The sequence below is a fragment of the Corvus moneduloides genome, chromosome 9 (genome assembly GCF_009650955.1).
Source record: "Corvus moneduloides isolate bCorMon1 chromosome 9, bCorMon1.pri, whole genome shotgun sequence".
NCBI classification, from domain to species: domain Eukaryota; kingdom Metazoa; phylum Chordata; class Aves; order Passeriformes; family Corvidae; genus Corvus; species Corvus moneduloides.
This window is the reverse complement of record NC_045484.1, coordinates 30,131,043-30,155,125: the sequence shown is the minus strand read 5'-3', so window position 1 is coordinate 30,155,125 and position 24,083 is coordinate 30,131,043. Positions and strand designations below refer to the sequence as shown.

At 43.0% G+C, this 24,083-nt stretch overlaps 1 protein-coding gene across 4 annotated transcripts in view; it reads right to left on the bottom strand.

Moving 5' to 3' along the window:
• The window catches only part of PATJ (PATJ crumbs cell polarity complex component), a 140,001-nt gene that overhangs the window by 28,576 nt on the left and 87,342 nt on the right, over positions 1 to 24,083 (bottom strand). For all 4 annotated transcript variants that reach the window (XM_032117749.1, XM_032117751.1, XM_032117750.1 and 1 more), the window contains 6 exons: positions 19,933 to 20,024; positions 12,237 to 12,309; positions 9,478 to 9,570; positions 5,240 to 5,311; positions 4,810 to 4,927; positions 4,090 to 4,223 (listed from right to left, as the gene is read on the bottom strand). In XM_032117749.1, the coding sequence (XP_031973640.1) occupies positions 4,090 to 4,223; positions 4,810 to 4,927; positions 5,240 to 5,311; positions 9,478 to 9,570; positions 12,237 to 12,309; positions 19,933 to 20,024 (582 nt within the window). The remainder of the gene's footprint in view (positions 1 to 4,089; positions 4,224 to 4,809; positions 4,928 to 5,239; positions 5,312 to 9,477; positions 9,571 to 12,236; positions 12,310 to 19,932; positions 20,025 to 24,083) is intronic.

Genomic DNA, 24,083 nt, shown 5'->3' with positions numbered 1-24,083 from the left:
AAAAATCCTGCATAAGAGGTTTGATGTTGTTTACAACAAAAACCACACAGGACAAACACCGTTTTTCTTCCTTTCTGTGTAAGGTTGAGATAATGACCACTCCCTGCCTACTCCACCTCCAGAGAGCCCTAAGTTACAGCTCCTGCAATCTTCTTTTATATCAGAGGTGCCTCTTCAGCAATTAGCTGTGATTTCAAGCCCCAGCTGAGCCTCGGAGCCCTCCTCCCTCCCAGGTTCTCTAACCCTGCCTGGAGGAACATCCCCAAACCAGCCTTGAAACTGCTGAACCCCCTCGGGGGGCATGTCTGAGTGTCTTAATCACCCAGGCAGCAAAGACAGAGTCAATAACCACCAGTAATCAACTCGACCATCACTAAATTATTCAGCTGGCAGCGAAGCAGTGCCCCCACCCTGCAAAGAAAATGTTTGTACCTCAGAGCAGTGCTTTTTCCATGTATTGCCAGAAATCAAATCCTTCAAAACTGACTATCCTGGATCACAGAAAATCATTGCAAGTTGTTAACTGGACAAGACATGGCAGCATTCAACCACTCTGGGGGGGATTATGGGGTTGGGATATCAGAGAATCATGGAATGGTTTGGGTTAGGAGGGACCTCAAAGCCCATCTCATTCTATCTCCTGCCATGGGACACCTTCCACTAGGCCAGGTTGATCTAAGTCCTGTTCAACACCAACAACCTCTCTGGACAAACCCCACATGCCACCTGGATGAGTACAATTTAAAACAATTCCTTGATGCCCAGTCCTCTAAGGATTTAAGATGAAAATCTCATGGGTGTCCTGGGGAGCAGCGTTACAGCCTCATTTTGGGGATGCTTCTGAAAACACTTCTCTTTTTTCCCCCTGTTCTAAATTCCCACTCTGAGGTTACTTTTACAAGTTTGATTGGACTACAACAAAAAAAAAAATAAAAATCACAAACTGAAAGCCCTGTGCTTCAGCCAGCTCCACTCTGCACTTTAATTGCTTTAAAGCAGAGGCCATGTGTTGTGTTCTCTCAGGGGTACATGGGAAGGTGAAATGAAAGTGAGTGAAGGAAAAAAAATACTTACAAAAAATCAACGCTTACAGGGAAATGAAACAGAACTGATCCAGGGCTAGAGCAGCCTGAAGATCAACAACATGAAGACAACTCCCAAGGACAATCCTTCCTTCCCCATGCCTTTCCTGCAAGCACATCTTTCCAGCTGTTGCTCCCCTGCTCCTCGAGCACAGAGCCCCAATCCTGGCTTGTAATACATCACTGGAAAGGGTTTGGAGTTTAATGGGATGGACATCTCCTCACCAAAAAACATTGCACAGGGGTTAAGACATCACTTTCCAACCTCCTGAATGAGTTAACCTCCCTGCTCACAGGCTGTATTTTTCAAGTCTCTACTTGGCGATTCCTGATGAGATTCCCGAGGTTATGACTTAAAAGTTACACTCTGTATTTCATTTTGAAGCAGCCTGTCCCTGGCTGCCAGATTTATTATTCCAAAAGCTGGGCCTGTACATCTTGTGCTCAAGGATGATATAAAATATTCTGAGAGAGCTTTCCCATCCCACGTGAGCTGCTGTTGAGTACCCTCAGCTCAGCATTTTCAGATCAAGAGCATTTTAGTACAACATGGGTGAGGCCCTTATAGTCTTGCCATGTCCATTTTAGACTTGACACGTTCTGAGCAGCATTCCTGGCTTCCCCAGGAATGCTGATAAATTACTTCTGAGATCCTAGGAGCTGGGGTTCGTGTTCTTCAGGGGTTTGCAGACACTTCTGCTGAAGCCAATTACAGTTCATTCCAATTTCTCTGCACTGCAGCAAACAGTGGATCTTGGACACAAAATTCTTGCCACACAACAAAACCTTCAGACCTGATGAACTCCTTCGATTTTGCCTTTTTTAAAATACAACAGATGTCCATCTGTGTAACTGGGTTAAAACCAAATGACAGATAGACAGACAGATACATCACTCAGCTCCATGGACCTGTTTTGTTACGTTTTCTCTCTTAAGATATGAAACTCAGGAAACACAGAAACTTTCCTCCAGCCCTGAGCAGTATTTGCTTTGACTCCTCGTTAGGTCATGTGAACTTCGATTCTTTTCAAAAGGTTTTCTGACCCCAGGACCCAAAAAAAAAAAAAAAAAAAAAAAAAAAAAAAAAAAAAAAAAGAAAAAAGGAAGGCATCCAAATAATTTGGAGAAGATCAGAAGCACAAAGTAGACAGAAAAATGGGAGGTTCCCTGCCCGTGGCAGGGGGTTGCAACTGGAGGATCTTTAAGGTCCCTTCCAACCCAAACTATTCCAGGATTCTGTGATCCCACCAGCTGTGGCCACAACCCTGAGTTCCTGCCTTGAGGAGAAGGGCTTGCAGGGACTGTTTTGGAGAAGGAAGTTATGGAGAATCCCAGAGAGGCTCTCTGCACATGGCAAATGATCGGGTTAGACTGTGGTTTCCCAAAAGCACCTTGTTTCTATGAAACACCATTTCTTGCCTTTCAATGAGCAGATTCAGAGTTAATGAAAAGAAACAGGGACTCATTTTGGTAAGTCCTGTAAGTTGAGGATCTGAAAAGTGGGAAGTTGGACCTCCCTCCCTTCATGGTTTCAGTTACTGCACTCCAGTGCAAAGACTTTTAAAATCAACTCCTAGGAGGACACTTTAATGAATAAACTAATGAAAGCGTAATACTTAACCAAAAGCATTTACTCAATTTAAAGAATAAAACCCTTTGCATTTTTCTCATCTGCTCTGTAAAGCAGTTATTTACAATTTTCATTTATTTATATTAAAATCTCATGAAAGACACACACCATATTGCATCTGACAGACTGCCATGTACTATTTCCAAATTCCAGTTAAATGAAAAAGCAGGGAGATGACTAACATTGAGCAACTTATTTGAATTTACTCAACACTGAGGAGCTTGACAAAAAAAGGGACTGTGGACAAAACTGTGCATGGCTGGAGAGAGTGAAAACTAACTCGGCTCCATCTCCATGGGACACAGAGCAATTAATTCCAGCTCTACCTAACTGGAGACTGGGATAAATGGGAGAAAAACCTAAATTTTTTCCTATTTCAGCTTTAATGCTGTAAAAGATCCAGCCCACACTCCGCAAAACAAAACTTTCCTTTTCCTTCTGAATTCCTTTCTTCTTCCCTTTCAATTTTTTTCCTTCTTTATTTTATTTTATTTGGGTTTTTTTTGTCTGGAAGAAAATTACTACATTGCAACTGTCAGTACGTGCTGACACTCACTGCACTTTGATGCTTCATGATGCACCTCTATGATATTTTGGGGAGTAACTGCATGTACCAGAGCAGCTCCACTGCCTGAAGAGTCTCTGTGTCAGGGAATTCAGGAGAACCCAGCAAAGACACCTCTGCAACAGACTTGTTTACTGAAAGAACGGAATTTGACATTTAAAAAACCCAATCTGGCTTCTTTTACACTGTAGCAAAGCATCCCTCAAATGGAAAAGTGGAGAGCAGACAGCAAGAGCAGAGGCAGAGGGGGCTTTAGCATCACTAATTTGCCGAGCTCACGCTTGAACTGATACATTTTAATTCATCTGACGACAGTTTTTTTAAAAACCATCATATCCAAGAGGCAGATTAAGCCGAAAAGACACAGAAAACAATAAAAGATTACCTTTGGTTTACTTCTGTTCTGCAAGGGCTTTTGCTGGCAGGCAGATAAATCACAGTTTGTTTAAACAGCTACTGAGCATTTCTGCTCTCAAGACAGAGGCGTTATCCTTGCTGAGACAGCTCTACCTCTGCAACATTAACTTCTGGTAACTTACCTGCTTGCAACTCCTAATTCACAATGCTTAAATAAAAGAAAACACATTTGCAACCTCTGGCCACAGCAGAAAAACTACTGAAACACAATTTAGACAGGAACATCATCTGATCTGACACAAGGCAAAATTGCCAGTTTTTTAATGGAGGTTATAGTTGGCTTGTCCTCCCTGTCCTGAGCAATTTATTAAAGCAATTACACATTAAGGGCATTGTTATTTTCCATGTTTCCTTTGTCTTTGTCTGCAGCAAGTATGAGTTTAACAGAAACTCACCAGTGGAGTGTCCTTGCCCCCGACGATGCTGAGCCCGAGGCCTGAGCGACCCTTGGAGATCTCTATGGTCATCTCCTGCCCTGGAACTATGGGACATGTTGCTGGATCCACAGGCAGTGGAGATGGGAAGACACCTGAGAACATAAAAAGAACATAGTAAGTCACACAACACAACAAGAAAATGAGAACCACCAAAGGAATTGTGTGACAACTAATTAAGCTTTTGTTGGCTCTTCAGCGTAACAAAATTGAACTAGAGAACCACTCTGAGTCACTTCTGAAGTCTCTAAACCAGAGTGACTTGAGTTCTAGGAGTAAATGCTCCCAGTAAACGCCTGTGAGGACATTTAATTTGGTTTTAACCTATACAATTCATATCATGATGGCAAGGGATACTCCATACAGGACAGATAAGGCCATATTCCAGCACCATGGAATGGACAGCATATCCCAAATTGTCTTTCCTTCTATTTCAATCAAAACCAAGATCATCTTTCTACATAAAAGTCAAGAGAAACAAGTGAAGACAGCTTCAAACTCTCAAAAATTGTGAAAGGAGAGAAAAATACAGACACTTTATAAAATAACTTTGAATAAGTCATTAGATGTTCAAAGAAACAAAACTTTAGCAAAAGTTATCTGGAAAACAAAATGAAAACATCCATCTTGGGTTAGGGTACTAGAAATACACTGAATTGTGGAAAAATCACTGGTTCCTACTACGGCTGGGGACTTCTGCCTCGGGAGAAAGGTAAGTGGGTGCTGGCTCCAGGGGAATCTCCTGTGAGCTCACGGGGGCTTTCGTGGAAGATCTGGACTGTCTGATCTGGTTGTGGACCTAAAAGCAAAGCAGAAGCAAGAGAGATCAGTGATCAGTCACAGGAAGGGGGATATGATGAGGTCATTAGCATCAGCTGTTGATTGTCGTGCCTCGCTAAATCCTCAAAGTCAATAGAAGGAAAACAAGCAATTTCCACACATTTAAAGAGGAGCCAGTAATTTTTTATGTTTCCATCAATAAAATTAGTTTAGTGGCTCCCCAGTTAATCCCTTCCCCCATAAATCACTCAATCTTCAACCAAATCAAGCCCTCAGGCCCCTCCCTTACTGGTTAACATAAACACACAAACATTTCCCTAAACACACATACATTTTCTGGGAGCTGCTCCTCTGTCTCCTGCTGATTTGCCACCACTGGTGTGTCAGCTTTACATTTCACATCCTACAAAGTCAAAAAAGAAAGTGAGATGTATTGAAAATGTCTCATTAGCTTCAATAAAATATCTTGCAAAACTCAGGAAGATGGTTCTAGGGAAATACAGTGATATTTTGGAGGGACAGGACACAGGGAATGGCTTCCCACTGCCAGAGGGCAGGGCTGGATGGGATATTGGGAAGGAATTGTTCCCAGGAGGGTGGGCAGGCCCTGGCACAGGGTGCCCAGAGCAGCCGGGGCTGCCCCTGGATCCCTGGCAGTGCCCAAGGCCGGGCTGGACATTGGGGCTGGGAGCAGCCTAGGACAGTGGAAGGTGTCCCTGCCTATGGCAGGAGTGGCACTGGGTGGGCTTTGAGGTCCCTTCCAACCCAAACCAGTCTGTGATTCCATGATTTCTTCATGTAAGCCCATCTGTAGCACTAAACAAATCTGAAGGCCAAAACTGAAAAGAGGAAAAGCTGCTGTGAGCACAGGGAGTATCAGGAGTTACTAAAATCCCACCCCTCAGTTCTGAAGGCATGCAATGCACAGGAGGGATTTTTGGGGAGGAGATTATCACATGTGCTCTGTATTGTTGCAGAGCAATGTGAAGCTCTGGAATGACGGGGACAGCAATTCCCAAGCTGTACAGGGACCCCTCAGTGCCCACAGCAGGAAGGGGTTCAAAGTCATCTGCTCTCTCCTCCCCCTCCTTTTTTGGCTCTCCTAAATAAAGCAACTGCTTAAAATGCATCCTCCAGCCTCATTAAAAAGGTCTCCAACAATGGTACCTCAATCACTGGCTCCACCTTTAGCCTAATTTCTTTCTGTACCTTTGCAAGACACTAAAATATATTTTTATCTCCTACTTCTACAACTGCTTCCAGACAGTTACAGTGCCCTCCCTTGTTAGCTCTTCACTAAACTCAGGCCCCTTTGATCCCAGTAATAGTTAATTATCTTATCCCATATTAAAAACCCTGAAAAACAGTCTGTTTTGCAGAAATTATGAGCACCAACTTCCAAAGAATATTTCAAATCTTTTTCAAATATTCAAAAGATACTCTGCATTTCAGAAAGAATTTCTAATTAAGATGACAATTTATAAATTAAAAGAAAAAGTAAACAGAATTGTAGGTAACTCAGCTTGAGAATACTGGCCTTGTTTGCTGGAGTTTTGTTATGTTAAATCATGCCAACCCCCACAGGAGTTCTTTTTTCCCCTTGAATTTTTCTCCAAGCTTGCTGTAACTCTACAACTGCAACTATTATCCAAAAGGATAACAGGAAAAAAGATAAAGTGGTGATCTCATTGTATTATCAGAGGTGTCAGGGGAGAAATGAGAAGACTGCTTTGTCATTTTCTGAGAGATTGTTTTAATGAGCAATGAAAAATTACTTCATACTTCCCTTTTTCATTGTGGTATGTGACTAAAATCTGAAGCTTCATCTTGCACAGCAAGTAAGCACCAGGCACCACCTTTACACCTCTCTGATCTTTTAACTGAGGCTGTGCTAGAGGTACCTGAACAAAATAAGCACCAAATACACCCAGCATTTGTCAAAAGCCTGCAGCCCAACTGGTTTAATCAAGTTCAACCCCCTCAACTCCATCCCAAAGCACTTTCACACAGCCCCTCCTCTCTGCCAGTGTTTCAAGGGTGTGTTTTCTGTTTGTGGTAAAGACAGATTATTGTTCCAAGTTCAAACCTTTAAAGGCAAATGAATCCATTCTCACCTCTGTCAGATTAAAACTTCCAAGAGCATCTCAAAGCCCCCTCCATCAATTCTTTTCCAAGGACACCTTATGGAAAGTCAGATTTCTCCAGCCCTCAGAAACCCAGGGCCTTCTCTGAGACCACCTCAAACCTCAGCTAATAAACACAAAGACTTTGCCAAGCACTTCCACTGGCTCCAGTTCAGAAACAAAGTTGTTTTCCTTCCCCCTTCTTATCATCCCAGCCTACAATGATGTCCATTATACAACTTTATAGCTTTTAAAGTGATGAAGTGACAACAAAGAGTATGTTGTGAGAGACTGACAAATTTATCAGCAACAGATGAATAGAGAATGATGTGAATTTTTTAATTTTCCTTTTATTACAGCTGTCACTTGGTGAGACATCCTGCCCATGCTTTGAGCTGTACATACTTGTGGAAGATCTCTGCTGATAAGCACATACTTTTTATTTACTCAGTGAACTTGATCTTACTTGTTGACTTTTACATTCCTGATTTCTCCTGACATATGACTGAGAAATTCAGTAACAATGGTGAAGTAGCACTGAGGCTCTGGTAGCAACCATCATGCTATGAAAAACAAGGCACTGTTTTCTTTTGCTTCCACACTCCCTAGAAGACTGCAAGAGAAATCTCCCTTCCCAAAATACCAATTTCTCTTGTGCTGCACTGCAGAGTCAAAGTCTTAATGCCAGTTGTGCCTACAAACCCACTCCCTTCTGGCCAGAACCATCAGCACTCCCAAACTGAGATCCACTCAGAAGTATTTCCCATGTAGGTTTAAAATCCTGTTGGTAAGAAAACTCTGAAATGATGAAACTGGCTTTTACTGCTCTTTTTCATCCATTTATACCCATAAACCAAGGGCTGCCCCAACTGGAGGCATTATGGAATGAGCAGTTGGACCTACAGGCGTTCCAATACTTCTCCAAGTGCAGGCCTTTGCCTTCTCTTACCTCTCTGCCATTGCTCTGTTTGGACAACTCTTTTTCTTTCTTTTCTTTTACCTTTCAACTTCTACCCTTTGGCTCCAGAGCTCCCTTCTTTCTGGCTCCAAGTCTGAAAAGAAGCTGCCAACATATTCTGGGTTTCCTGTGGTTCCAGAGGTGTCTTCCCTCCACACCTGCCTTGGATTGCTGCAATTTCTTTTTCCCATTAAATCCACTCCTCCTCCAACACCACCCAAAGAGCTGCACAGCACAGCAGCCTACACCAAGAGTTCACTTTTGTATAACATATTTCATATGTTTTTATCCTCTTCAGTCTTTGAGCAATTTCTCCTATTACCTTGCAACCCCTCTCAAATTTCTTGCCAAGCTGAGCAAGAACTCCAATAAAAACAGGTGAATGACACCTGCAACTACATGCAGTGAAACTCTGATTCATTTGTATTCCAGCCCATCAGAGGAATCTGCACAAGGCTACCAAACAGCAATAACTCAACCTTTCTGTAATCCGTTAGGGACATAAATCAATCCATGGGTGATTAATTCTGATGCTTGAATAGCACATAACACTTCCTAACTCTTGGAATTTGCAGACTCATTAATTAAATACTTACTAGCTACAGAGCATTATGTATGTAACATTTATATTTGCAAACCCTGAGACACTCCTTGCAAGAGACATGATGGAGCAGGAAGAAGATATCTAAGAGGAAAAATATCCAGAAATGTTGGGTTTCCTTAGCTGAGGACACACACACACAAGACTGTGCACCCACAGCAAGTCCTGCGCTCCTTGAAACTGGAGTAGGCACCAAAAAGACTCTCTCAGCAAATCTGGAGGTACCTCCAGGTTTGTCATGCTTAGTGTTTTCCATTTTAAACTTTTAACACCGGGTCCAAAAAAAAGAGATCAGAGCTGCACCCTGAAGGACTTTCAGATTCCTGATAATGCATGATCCTGACCCATTAAACAACAAAAAGCTCCACCTGTATCAGTGAGAAGTTCAGTATTTATTACAGTGCACACTGACAGAACCACATTAAACCACAAGTTATGGCCTTAATGCAGAAATTACTGAGAGAAACTCTATAGCTGTGTTATTCAGGAGGCAAGACTAGATTATGATAATAGACATCTTGGCCTTAGAATTTATGAAGCTATGAATATAAATAAGAATATGATTTACAGACCAGGCTTTTTCTGAAGTCTGTCACACATGGATGGCAGGAGTGGAAATGCAATCCCCTCACTCACCAAGAACCCAGGAGAGGGCCAAAATGCTACATGAAAACTCTTGGTATTTTAACAAGTTGTACTGAATGCTTTGTTCATGAAAACAGGCTGTGTATGTAAAGCTGAGTTTGATTCTGCTTTTACCTGTACTCGATATTATTTGACAAAAGTGCTGCAACGCTCCAATGAAAAGGCAGAGAAAACCAATCAAGCCAGTGAGCCTCCATTTTCTAAACTCTAATCATCATTAAATATTGCCTTAAGTCACTTACAGCCTTGTTGCATTCCTCATCAGTCAAGCTTTTCATGACAACTTCCAAGCTCGGGTCTTCCTCGCCGCTTGCAGGTTCGGTGCCACCGTGGTCCTGGGAGAAAGGATTGACAACAGCTTTTAAACAGAGCTCTGGCTCCCCATAACAGCTGAAGAGAAAAATTAGACAGTTTTACCCTTTTTTGTTGGTTTTTTACACAAGGGACAGCATGACAAGGTAGAAAGATCCAAAATTAAAGCCTCCCAATGTCAGGGGGCAAATGAGGGATGCAAGTCTGGAAAGGCAGACCTTGGTCCCCACTTGGCTGACACAAAACACCACAAGGTGTTCCCAAACCTGCACTTAGGGGCAGCTCGGGGGCAGCTTTCAAGGCCAGACTAATCCCTATCAACTGGGAAAGCTGCTGACTTGGTATGAAGAGGCTTTCTCCAGACCTCTGTCTCATGCTCAGCACGTTTCCTCCACACAGTCTGAACAGCTTGGGAAAATCATGGAATGGTTTGGGTGGGAAGGGACCTTAAAGCCCATCCAGTGCCACCCCATCCCAGGCTGCTCCCAGCCCCAATGTCCAGCCTGGCCTTGGGCACTGCCAGGGATCCAGGGGCAGCCCCAGCTGCTCTGGGCACCCTGTGCCAGGGCCTGCCCACCCTCCCAGGGAACAATTCCTTCCCAATATCCCATCCAGCCCTGCCCTCTGGCAGTGGGAAGCCATTCCCTGTGTCCTGTCCCTCCATGCCTTGTCCCCAGTCCCTCTGCAGCTCTCCTGGAGCCCCTTCAGGCCCTGCCAGGGGCTCGGAGCTCTCCCTGGAGCCTTCTCCTCTCCAGGTGAGCACCCCCAGCTCTCTCAGCCTGGCTCCAGAGCACAGGGACTCCAACCCTGGAGCAGCTCCGAGGCCTCCTCTGGACCCGTTAGGCCTAGGAACAAAACTATTTCTGAATTTTCATTAGACATTTTACATTTAAGTGAATAACTCAGATGTCTCGACCACCACTTGAGGGGACAAAGTACCTCTGTTCACTGTTGTAAAAGAAAATGTCATTCTGCAGCTTTCTGGTGATTGAAACTTCTTAAACCATATTTTACAGCAATTAATAGTCAATATACTCTGTTTCTGGTGGCTTGCCCACAGTATCACACCACAACAGTGTCTTATCCTGTCCTGAAACTCCGTGCAATGAAGCAAAACCCTGATTTAAGGTGTATTTACTGTTTATCACTTTTCATACAATGAAGATAAAGAGATAAGCTGCAGATAAAGAGACAAGATAAAGATCAAGAGACAAGCTGAAGAAAACTAACACAAGAATCCATGGTAACTATGGCACCCTGATAGTCCATTACACCAGCCAGGCTGTTTAATGTGATCTGACAAGTTACATGTAGGGTGCATGTAACACACAATGTTAAATATTTATGTGGTATTTCAAAGAAATTTGAAGATATCATTTCAAGATAGAGGGCTCTTTTTTTTCTTTATTTAAAGACAGGAAGAGCTGCCGAAGAAAGCAACGTAAACTTCTGTATAACATCACTATATTTGGTTATGTTGATTTTATATAATAAAAAGATACCAGCCCGAAGTAAAAACTTGCATTTACTTATAAAATGAACATAATATAAATAGTAAGAACTTGCCATTAATGCATGAAACTCACCCGACAAGCATCTACCTCTAAAGGCAAACAAAGACACATTTTGGTGGAGCCTAATTACAGCCATTTGGCCACAGCCAGAATGTGCCTTAACAAAGCTTTGTGCTTCACCCTGAAGGCACAAATATTAAACAAAGCTGGGAACAAATGCAGGTATTAAAGAGTCAACAAAACTAAAATGAACTCTCTAAGTCGTAGAGTAATTTATAAAGCACCAGCTGCACCTGGGACACTGCTGGTGTGGAGGGGAGAAGGAAATGACAAAGCACTGTCCAAAAATGACTCAGATCCAAGTAAAAGCTAAGCAGGTCTTGCACTGTACAGCACCAGGCCTGCAAGGAGCAGCCATCAGAGGTAATATAATCTGGAAAACAACAGCAAGAGTGCAAACAGGAGACGCATCCAGCGTTACCTCCCGTGGCCTCGTGCTGAGGGATCCCAGCCGTGCTCATGGAAACACCAAGAGTTCAGTGCACATGAATTTATTGAGGCAAGACCAAACCCCAACTGAATTACAAAACATCTTTTGCTTTATTAGCTGAGATAGAAATAGAATTAAAAAGTAACAGCAAGGCTAACCATGTAGTTTATCTAGAAAATTTAGTTACACCATATTGAGATGTCAAAATGATAACAAGTGTGGTGACTGCAGGGATTCCTGGTGCACAGGGGAGCAATCAGTCTGCACTGGGGTTGAAGTGGCAACAAGAATCACAAAAAACACTGGCAACATTACCACACTGAGATTGTTTTTGCATTGGAAGATTATTCCAGGCACAAGTGCCTCACCACAACTACTCCGAGCAGCTGAAAAAGGAGCAGGACAGGAGGTGGCAAGGTTTTAATTTGGAGCCTTCTCTTCCTCCTGTACAGCAATAACCTGTTTAATACCTGCTGTTAATGCCATGCAGGCCTGTCAGCAACAACCAAATCAATAAAAAAGAGACAGGGCAAAATAAGCCTATTAGGCCAAGTCTCTACCCAATGCATTTTATGATCCTGGGTTTAATTGGACAAGGTGCTCGAACTTATCACGAGCTGCTAATTATGATTAATCTAACCAATTTAGCAGTCCCTAATTAAAAACAACAGCCCACAAACCTTACCTCAATAGCAGAGTGGGAGCCTGAAGGCAGTGGGAAGGGAGTGACAGCCATCTGGTTGACTGCATCTTCACTTCTGTACAACAAAACAACAACATGTTACACATCAGACCAGGGTGGACAAACTTCTCCTTTGAGTTGCTTCTGCCCATTAAGAAAATACCTCACTAGCATGAGAACTGTTTCTTACCAGAGTTAGAGCTTAGAAAATCACTTCATTTTTGCTGTGGTTCTTTGCTCCCCAACAGATCACACCCCTCCAAGGGACCAGAGTAGGTTCATCTGGACCACACTGACATCAGGGCCTCTGGAAATCTAATTTTGTGTGGATTAGGATTTGTGAGGATGCAGTTGGAGTTTATGGTCCCTACACATCCATAGATGTGCTAACACTCAGCCTCTTTTAATAGTCTCTGCATTTGTAAATTGCTTGTTTATAGTTTCATGTTCACATTACTGAAATACAGTACCTGTTTTAATATAACAGATTGCTTTTTCTTCTTTTGTTCATTTTTGCTGTAGTCTTTTCTAAAAGATTCAATGTAAAAACTTGGAAGAGATTTTATAAAATGCAGAGGAGATGAACATTGATTCTCCCTACACATAAAGTGAATTATTTTTCCAAAATGCTTATGATGTATGGCATTTTCTTCTCACTCTTTAAAATGCCTCTGAAGCTGACATCTGATTAGCTTGTGAATGTTTTTTCCTTTAATAGCATTCTGCCTTGCTAATGTTTTTCCTCGACTGCCATTGAAACGGATTTGTTTTCTGGAATTAGCTCTGCATTTTTTTGGCCTCTGTAAAACAAAACCAGGTAACAGGTGACTTCAGTGGTATCACCTAAGGCAAAACATCACAGAATCACAGAACGGTTTGGGTTGGAAGGGACCTTAAAGATCATCTCATTCCACCCCCTGCCATGGGCAGGGACACCTCCCACTGTCCCAGGCTGCTCCCAGCCCCAATGTCCAGCCTGGCCTTGGGCACTGCCAGGGATCCAGGGGCAGCCCCAGCTGCTCTGGGCACCCTGTGCCAGGGCCTGCCCACCCTCAGAGGGAGGAATTTCTTCCCAATATCCAATCTAAATCTACCCTCAGTCAGCTTAAAGCCATTCCCCCCTGTCCTGTCACTTCATGCCTTTTCACAAAGTCCCTCTCCAGCCTTTTTGCAGGAGGAATCAGTGATGTTGCTGCTTCACAGGTACAGTTCTTAGATGAAAGAAGTGACTTCTCATGGCTCTTCTGGGTTTGATTTCTGGTCCTGTTTACTACATTCCATGTTACTGTGACACGAGCAGAATTTTTTCCTCTTTAATTTCTGGAATAAACTATTAGACTAGTATGTCTTTAAACACATTTTATGGAAGTGCCTGGAAGAAAAAAAAGTCTCATTTTCCTGCTGAAGGGTTAAAACACATGGAGCTAGCATGTTCTGATCACTGAGAAATAACACTGTGAATCAACAGCTCTCAGCACAGCAGAGAACGGGAGTCACAGGCATTTGAAATGATAAATCCTGCAGGCAAAGGTTGGTGAATTCATTTGCTTATCTTCAACCACACAGCCACACAATTCAAAGGAGCTGGTTGGGTGCTGCTCAGTGCTGTCCTGGCTCCCAGCCTCTCCTCCTGGCCCTGCTCAGAGCCTTGCAAGAGTGAGAACCCAGGCTGGGAGCGGGTTCGTGGTGCAGAGACGCAGGGCCAGGACAGGCATCTGAGGCAGGCACGGAACCAAGCCCATGAATTTCATCAACATTTCTCAATTTCCAGGTGCATTTTACTCTGCAGGGCATATTGGGCAAGGACATTTTCCCTGCTCTTATCTTCGTGAGACATCGATCTCATTATGGTCGGTGCTTTTCTAACCTACAGGAATAAATCAGCACGGGAGGGGCCCGGTGATTTTTCCTTGACAGCAGAGGTTTTCCTGACAATAGTTTATGTGAAGAACAATCAGCATGAAAAGTAACCCCACTCTGCAGCTCACAATGCAGGGTACATGCCGTGCAATTATGAGCAAACATGGAAGTAAAAAGGAATATATACAAGCTTTTATAAGAAGCACCCTAAAAATTGCTAGACAGGAGCTTCATGACAAACTGGGGTGTAATTAATTATCCAAACTAGTTTTCACTTCATACCCACACACCTTTGTACTTTTTTCCACCAGTGGGAAAATATCTTTATGCAGCTTTAAGTGGATGGCCATTTTTATTCCAAGCAATAAAAAACCACTTATGGTAATTCCCCAGGGAAAAAAAATGCAAAAATATAAAAATCCCCAAGGTTACACAGTGTCACAACTTGTAATCTCCCCCTGCTAGGACTCGTTCATATTTAAATACTTTAATGCTGCTTCAAAGGAGAATGCTTCAAAGCAGAATCAAAGTGGGAATATATTTTAAAGTGACAGATCTAATAATAAATTGCTGTTTCTGCTCTCCACTTCCACAAGTGTCCTCAACTAAAACGTGAATTTATTTACGACTAAAAGGAGCAATCATTTTCTTTTGATGCAGGGGCAGACAGCTTAGAAGCTGAACATCATATTCAAATTACAGTGACTGCAGACGAGCATCCAACATATTTGCCAATAGTTGCTCCAGAACCACCTCCAAAAAAGCTGTTCTCAGTTAATGGTGCTCAATATTGCTTGGGGTTAAGGTGTCTAAACATTCACACTCAAGATCAGCCTTCATTCCGGACTACATTTTACTTCTTTCTAGTCTAAATAGGACCCCTGGACCTTCCCCAGAGAAAAACTCCTGATGTTTTGCTCCACCTGCAGCTTCAGCAAAGGCAAATACATTTATTACTGACTTAACTGCCACAAATACTCCGTACAAAAGAAGCCTAAAGAGAGCCACCTGCAAATATAAATCTCAAGGGAATACTCATTCCACGCTGCAGGAAGGAAGCCTGAAGGGAAGTTGGAGTTGGGTGCTGTAAGGCAAAACCCAGAGAAATCCCAAACCAGACCCACTCAGAGGGGCAAATGATTTAATTTATCACAGGACACACGGACTTGTTCTTTGAGGGCTCCTGACAACTGTTGTCTCTTCACAGACGTTCAGATGTCCTCAGGATGTCTCAACTAAGGGAGAAGAACCTCCTGCCAAAATCTCTGCAGCCACACAGCTCATCAAGGCTGAGAGAGCATTTGACAGCAGCTTTGCAAGGGGCTGTGGACATTTTTGTGGGAATACAAAGTACATCAGGAACCAGAAGAAAAAGCCAAAAGCTTGTATGAAGTGACACAACATCTTAGATGGAACAGAGCTGTGGAACAAGGGAATAAAGGTTTCCTCTGTAAGATGACACCAGGACAAAGTCCTGCAGATTGTGGAAAACATCTATTGTTCACATCCTGCTTCTTAAATTACAAAAAAATCAGGGCAGGATCTTGTATTTTCTCATCTTTGTCTTCCCTCTAGAAGCTCCTTTGGAAAAGAGGAGCTGCAGAAAAGCTGCACACTGAGCAGCCACACTGGGTTTCTCCTCCAGCTGGGGCAAGGCAGGACTTTTGTGTTGCGCATCTTCCCGAAAAATCTCTCCTATGACAGCAAGAACAGTCTTGTTCTCCACTTCCTCTGCACCCACTCCCAATTACATGGGAGCCACAGGCATACAGGTATTTTAAATGAACAACTAATGTTCATATAAGCTGCAGCTTAGGTCATCAAAGGTTTTGAAGGAGCCCAAATTACTGAACTTCCTGAACCGTGCGCCTGTTCCCACATGTGTATGACAGAGAGGAGGAAACAGCTCTGGAGAAAACAGGAAAAGTTCAAACTTGCACACACACAGGGCCTGGCAAGGGCTTATTTTTAAAGCTTTCCCACATGAAAGAACCTCAGCAATCAAAGCAAGTAAAAACAGGAGTTGATACTCTTAAAATGTGGCCAATTATGGAGGTTTGAACAAATGTAAAAATAATTTCTAAAGCATGACAGTATTTGAGAGTGGCACTAAACATCAAGTGTCACTTCTAAAGGCTCTGAAAGAAGAGTGAAAGCCACAGCAATGGGGAGTGTTGAACAACCCAGACACTGCCCTGGTTTCCCCAGTCCTTGGAGTAGAAGGATCTGTCTCCTTTGCACATCACCATAAATACCAGGAGATTACACCTGGAAATGGAAGGAGGGGTTGGGTGACACATTTGTGGGCTTCACTGAGGAGCTGCAATGCCATCAGTAGGAAGCAACAATATCAGAGCAGTGACTGCAGTGTGGGAGGGCTCTGGACAGGTAACTGATGGCATTTAAACCAGAAAAATCCCTCACTATTAAAGCATTTCTCATGTCTCATCACAGCACAAGGCAATTTTCTTTTAAGGGATAAAGGCAGAGCAAAGAGTGACTCACAGGACCGAACACAATGGGAGGATGGTTTGAAATCAGTGGAACTCACTTGGATTCAAGCATTCAGATATATTTGATCTGCTTGTTAAACCAACACTGAAGCATCAAACCAGATTAAAGGCAGTTAACTGAGCATGGAAAAAACATTGAATTTGCTGAATCATAAAATTCTCACTGTAAAAGAGCTTTCTGATATAAACTGGATTTCCTACTCCAGATGTAAAATCTAATTATACTGTCTCATTATGCATGCTACAAGGATGGACTTAAAACACATGAACAAAACCCACAATGGGTAGAAACACATCCTGTTTTGGGAACTGGGGCACAGGCACTCCTACAGGAATCAAGTCCCTTTCTCCTATTATTACCCGGCTAATTCCTGGTGGAGAATCAGCCCAAGAATTTCAAGAGGCAACTAAGACATTATATCCCTTATTGCCCCTGAAAAAAGAAAAGTGACACTGTAACTGCAAATCTTTTAGATGCTCTCAGAAGCTCAAGTAATTAATGAGACCACTGGGAAACAGGGCTGTGTTAAGACCTATATTTTGGAACCTGGCCAAAATCAACTGTTTTAAATCATCATCATCAACTTAATTGAGGAAAAGATGCTCATAAAGCAGAGTGAGAAGCCTTCAAACATGAGGGGATGTCTGAGATTCTCACAACAGCCACTGAGCTGCATCTCATCAGCAAAAATTCCAGGAAGGGGTGGGAATGCAATTGTAACACTACCTGGGTGTAAAAAAGTGTGAACAGATTTTTATAGCACAAATGGTAAGTCAGGATTTTAGCAAAAAGTCAAAAAGGCTGAGGACACCTTTTATCCTTTATCTTTTTCTAGAAAAGAAAATAAAATTGGGGTTGAAGCTGGATGATCTTTAAGGTCCCTTCCAACCCAAACCATTCTCTGAAGTTATTTAATGATAGTTATTACAGCTCTCACAGAAAGGCTTTTCTGTGCCCAGGAATTTCTGGGCTTCTTTCACAACTGATTAAGGAGTTTATGGAAACATCCCCCTGCCCTGCACATGAACCAAAACACCAGGAATAGGAAAACCTTGATGCTGCTTCCTGCTTCCAAGTGGAAAGCAGCACGCTTATCACTCAGCATCCTCCATCTCAGGGAAAAAAGGCCTCAGGGTAGCAGAGAGGGCACTTGAAATAGCCCAAGAATTCCACCAGTTTGGCTTTTATGCCCTGGGTCAGCTCAGTCAGGACCTTTTTAGGCTGTGGATTGATATGTTTCTGCAAAATTATAATCTACTCAGGTTTTTCACTGGTGAAATGAGAATATTTGTATTTTCATGAACATGAAGACCAAATTAATTTCTCTCACAACTCTTGCAGTCCATGCCATTTTGCTATGGTGAGCTGTGGTGTAACGTGGCCAAAACACATCCAGGGGCACAAAGAGGCCACAGCTCATGTTTTCACTCAGCAGCATCCACTGGATTTGTGGTCTGAGGTGGAGGAAAGGGAAGGACAAGGCAGACTGGGCTCATGGAATAGAGTTTACACGAGAAGAGAAAATAATTCTTGTTTCTCCTTAAAATCCACATTTAAGAGAGACAGTCTAATCTGTCTTTGCTAGAACTTGACCACACATCAAAAAACAAGGGACAGTGGTTTTCTCCCCACGTTTGGGGCAGTGCTCCTGTTACTAAGGACATCCTCTCAGTGGGAGAATTCCTGCTTTTTGCTGTTCCAGTGGCTGCCTGGGTTGAGCAAACAGACCCATCAGTTGTCAGTGTAAGGCCAAGAGACATGACAAGACATTGTGCTCTTGGGAAGACAGGCGTTTACAACCTCAGCAGCACCATTTGAAAGTAGAAATTGGGGGTTTTTTTAAACTCTGAGGTGGAAACAAGAATCACCCAGTGGTATTTCCAATATCTATTTCTAGTATCTCTTGAATATTTGAGATGAATTTTTGCCTTGAAACTCACAATCTGAAAAGGAGAATTTTAGCTAAGAACCTGCATGGCCTTTGTGTCTTAAACACAATCCAAAATATGCACCAAGGACGTCCAGTCCCTGGCAAGTGGAGCTGACAGGGCCCATTCCCTGGAGTTCTGCTTGGAGCACCAGGGCAGGCTGCAAGGAGCCCCCACTCTTGGCTTGAGCTTTCACAAGTTGTGGTTTTGCCTCTGGAACTTCCAACTAGACACATTTTCCACACGCAATTAAATAATGGTGAGTGAGCTGTGGGACGTGACGTTTAATTTTCAGTGGCTGGGGAAAGTAACACGGGAGCTGCAGGCAAGAGCATTAATCTCCTCCAGATCCTCGCAGCTGCCAAGGATAGCAACTCATTCCTCACGGTGCTAATGCTGCTCTTCCATCATTTCTGGGCACGCTGCACCAGGCAGAGCCGTGGCACTAAATGTACACATTTATATGCATTCACCCCCAGATTATTACATTGTTCACAGGGAGGCTGTGGATGAGCCAGGAATATAAAACAATATCAAGTATGATGCATATGTTGGTGGGAAGACCACCTTATAAAATGCCATGAGGGTAAGCACCCAACAAAAGTCACAGCTCCATTTATTCATAAATACACATCTATGAAATTCCAGCCTATTAAAGCATGTAGGAGTCCCGGGAAAGAGACAGCTTCTTCCCAGACCTCCTGCCCAGGGTCATAGGAGCAACACTTCCTGAACTGCTGAGGGAGTGCATGCAGGTGTCTTCAATTCATGTACAAAGAGAAAAAATTTTCATGCTTGGAGCAAAAGAAAAATGCCCACATGCAATTTTTATGCAGATGAAAGGATGTTTTAGCATATTCCCTCCCACACAATCCATCCCAGGGCTCCTTGGCAAAGTCAGGCTTCCCCTCTGTACAAACAAGCCACTGCTCACTTTCAAAATCCTCTTTTGATGCCCACACAAAGGTATCCTTCAGACTTCCACCCAGCCCATGCTCCATATGCTCCATCCCTGCTCCTCTCCCAGCAATCCCAAGCCTCTGCACCATTTCCACTCCCTCCTGGCTGGATGAACAAGCTGCCCTCTCCAACCCTGTGCTGAACCATCCCAAAGCACTTTAGAAAGTTGTGGGAGAAGCAGCTCCCAAGCCCACGAGGAATAGCTCAAGTTTTCAGCAGACACCCCTAAAATAAGCATTCATTTCCCTTAGATTTATTTTTTTTTAAATTATTATGGAGAACTCTTCAACTGTTCCAAGAAGAATAGTCAGGGAAAAGGCTTACTCAGCTTCAAAGAGAATTGAGAAAGTTCAGCATGTGCAAAACAGGCTAAATATGTAAATATGTCATGGAATAGGCTAAAGTGCAACAAATGTTTTGATGAGAACTGTTCTTACCGTATGAAAACCAGCTTGACCTTTGATGGGGCAGTTTTAATGATTGCAGAAGCATTCTGGTGGCTTCTTCCATACAATATCTGATTGTTTATCTGTTAAAAGAAAATGATTTTCATGTAAGTGGAGGAGTGCACCTTGTTTTAATTTATACCACCAAGACTTCCAAGTTTACTGTGGGATAAGGAGATAAGACTCAAAGAAAATGTGGTCTCCAAATCTTGATCTGTATAAAACAGGAACCAATGCAGAGCTAATTTACTGTTATTAGTAAACCACAAACGAGAGAAATCTTTTTTGTTTTCCACAGGTCCCTTGAATGGGTTTTATGGATTATTCCCAGATTTTTGGAAAACAACTTGATCTGAGAAGAATCATATGGATGTGACAACAGCACAGATGTTTAGACAGACATTCCTGCACTTTGCCTGCAGGCTCTGGCTCTTTAGGAAAACTGGCTGTTAAGATTGCACCGAGTCCTCAGTTCTGCTGAAGGAAACAGGACTGGGAGTCAGGGAGAAGAAGGACAATTTAAGGACACGATGCCACATCACTTTTGCTGTGATGGATCTACACCTGAGCACAGCAGCAGACACCAGGCACTGCTTCGGACACTTTTGCTGTGTGCAAGGAAATGCTGCAGCTTTCAAGGGAAACAGCCTGGCCACGACACGGCCCAGGTGGGCAACAAGGCCGTGGCACCTGGATTGTGTCAGCACTGGTGTGGCCACAGCACCAGGGCAGTGACTGACCACTGTGCTGGGCACTGCTGAGGCACCTCCAGTGCTGGGGTCAGTTTTGGGGTCCCCAGTCAAAGAAGGACATGGAGGGGCTGGAGCGTGTCCAGGGAAGGGAATGGAGCTGGGAAGGGGCTGGAGCCCCAGGAGAGGCTGAGGGAGCTGGGAAGGGGCTGGAGCCCCAGGAGAGGCTGAGGGAGCTGGGAAGGGGCTGGAGCCCCAGGAGAGGCTGAGGGAGCTGGGAAAGGGGCTGAACCTGGAGCAAAGGAGGCTCAGGGGGGACCTTGTGGCTCTGCACAAGTCCCTGACAGGAGGGGGCAGCCGGGGGGCTCGGGCTCTGCTGGCAGGGAACAGGGACAGGAGGAGAGGGAACGGCCTCAGGCTGGGCCAGGGGAGGCTCAGGGTGGACATTGGGGAAATTTCTTCATGGAAAGGTCTGTCCAGCCCTGGCACAGCTGCCCAGGGCAGGGATGGAGTCCCCATCCCTGGAGGAATTTAAAAGCCCTGTGGATGTGGCACTTGGGGACATGGTCAGTGGTGGCCTTGGCAGTGCTGAGGGAACAGTTGGACTCCGTGTCTGAGAGGAGTTTTCCAACCTAAACAATCCTATGCTTCAATGCTGCAGTTTTTTCCTCCCACTCTAAATTTACAACATAATATTTACATTCACATTTGATATACCAATGCTGCTTAAAACAATAACGACAACGGAGCCCAGGAACAATTTAGTCGTGATTATAGAAGGAATTTTTGTTACTGCAGATGTTTGTATTGGATTCTGGGTTTGTGATCTTAGAAGGATTTTTTTTCATTCAAACAAGAAGGAACAGGCCAAGTCTCCCAGCCTGGTGTGATATGGGCTAGTCAGACACATTGGGAATATTCAAAAATGTTATTTTCAGTGGGTCAAAACATGATGCAAGTTCATCAGTTAAACAAGGACAATGCAAGGACAAGAATAAACGCCCTAACACTTGATTACTGATCGGGATTGAAGTGCAAAGTATTGACCTGCCAAGAGGGACCCAAGAAAGCTCTAGAAGGAAATATCATCACATCACCATTCCTAAGGGGGTTGATATGGTTCTGTCTGCAACTGCTGTGGTGGCAAAGGCAGGGCGGGGAGCAACATCCTGGGTCAGGCTTCATTAATCAAAGATCAATTTAAAAATCCAGTGGCAAAAATGAATGAATGAATGAATGAATGAATGCTCAGCTGCATTCTGGCTTCAAGCTCAACTTGAAATTTTCAGTAAGTTTGTTGACTTAATTTCTCTAAGATCAAGAAGAAATTGTTCACTGGGAATACTGTATGCTTTACAAATTGTTTGGATTTAGTTAAATTACCATCAATTTTCCTAAACAGCAGACTTCTTAGATTAAAATTTATAGTCTTTACTCTGGCTAAATTAATCCTATTCACGACATGTATCAAATAGTCCAAACTTTAATTAGCTGTGAGCTGGGTCTGTAAGTTACAATTATTTAATTACTCCAAAATGAAAGCATAATCAAAGTAATATATCTCCATAAGGTTTTGGACTGTCCTACAGAGTTATTACCCCTAGTATCAAGTTTTCTTGTTTTTTTTTAAAGTAGACTTTCTTTTACAAAATAAATTAATGTCCCGTTAGCTGCAGATACCACAGTGATGAGCAAGGCACCAAAGCCTACTTAAATAAAACAAAACAGAGAACATTTAGGGTTTCAGAAGAAACACCATTTAAAATCTTTCAAATTAAATAAAGTAGCACGTCAGATCAACCAAATAGTACTCTGGGAGTCAAAACCTATAAATCTGTGCTTTACTTTTTGCATTAGAGATTAGGAAAGAAAAAGAAAGCCTCAACTAAGCAAAAGAAATAAACTGATCTAAATCAACCTCAACTCTTCTTTAAATGTCTCTTTCCATAACCCCTTGGAAAGCCAGCAGAGCAGAGAGAAAGATAAAAACTTGCTGCAGGTATGAGGTCAGGTCAGCACACAAGTTCAGTCTTTAATGTAATCACACATTGCTTTATGGCAGATTTAATCACAGATCCCAAATGTACTGTTGCCTTCACCTACAAAAGTTTTGGTTTACAGTTTCATGCACTGAAGTAGCAGAAAGTACAAACTCACTGAAATCCGAGCTCTTGAGTTCAGAGGGAAAATCTCCAGGATTGTTTGCTTCTCAAACTTTAATTTGCAGAAGAGAAACATTAGATATGGATATTAAAAAAAAACCCCAACCCGCACTGTTTTTACTACGTGGCAGTAATGGAAATCCATAAAATTAGTATCATCTGATTTTTATGAAAATCAAGTTAAATGATACCCCAAAGCTAGTAAAAATACTGGCTTAGCTTTCTGTAATAATTATTTCTTTGTACATTGCACTGGGTTCCTTCTTACCACAGGAATTGTAGCATTTCAAGACACAACCAGACTCTCTGAAACAATGGGGAAAGTTTCAAACCCTTTTTTATCAGTCAAATTTTATATACTGCAACCCCATAAAGTACACCGAGCTCCCAAATAACAAAGCACAAGGAAAACATTGGAAAGAAAAACTAATTAGAATGTGAATTTCCCTTTCCTCACCAAATTTCTTGCTGGGCACATGTTCAAACATGTGCATCATCTAAAGTGATCAACAGACCATAAAATCCGTAAGGACAGAAAATATCCTGCTCTGAGCTGGCAGCTGATCCCTGTGGTTCCCCACCTGGGGAGTGTGGAGAAAGGACATTGGAAAGCCACAGATTGTCTGTGCCCTGCTGCTCAGCAACCTCCCCCTCGCAGCTTTACCTGCTGGCAGCTTGAAAATCACCACCCAAACCCAACCTGAGCTGGTAACCTGCACACAAAGCACACGAGGAAAGGATTTCTATCCTCTTTTCAAAAGACCAAAACGACACTGGAGCAGTTTGTCCAGAGAAGCTGTGGCCTCTCCATCCCTGGGAGTGTCCAAAACCAGGTTGGATGGGGCTTGGAGCAAGCTGGGATAGTGGAAGGTGTCCCTGCCCATGGCAGGGGGTGGAATGAGGTGATCTTTAACATCCCTCCCAACCCAAACCATTCTGTGATTCTGCTCTATGATTCCACAACAAATAAACTGAGAATTAAATGCCAATCTGCCACATTTTAGAACAAAAATGGCATTGTGAGTTTGGCTGGGTGGCTCATTTTCTTGGGCAGAATACTGCTGTATCTATTATATTATTACAGCACAACTTCTATTTATCTAAGCCTCTTAAAATAAAATAGCAATAAAAATGCATTTAGCACAAAAGCTCCCTCGCTTTGAGCTATGACAAAAATGGCATAAAGAAATAAAATGTAATAATTGTCTCTTGGGCAACAGTCCAGAATGGACAACAGGCAAACTTTTACAGCAATTTTTGACTCTAAAGACTGGCTTTTACCCTTTCAAGA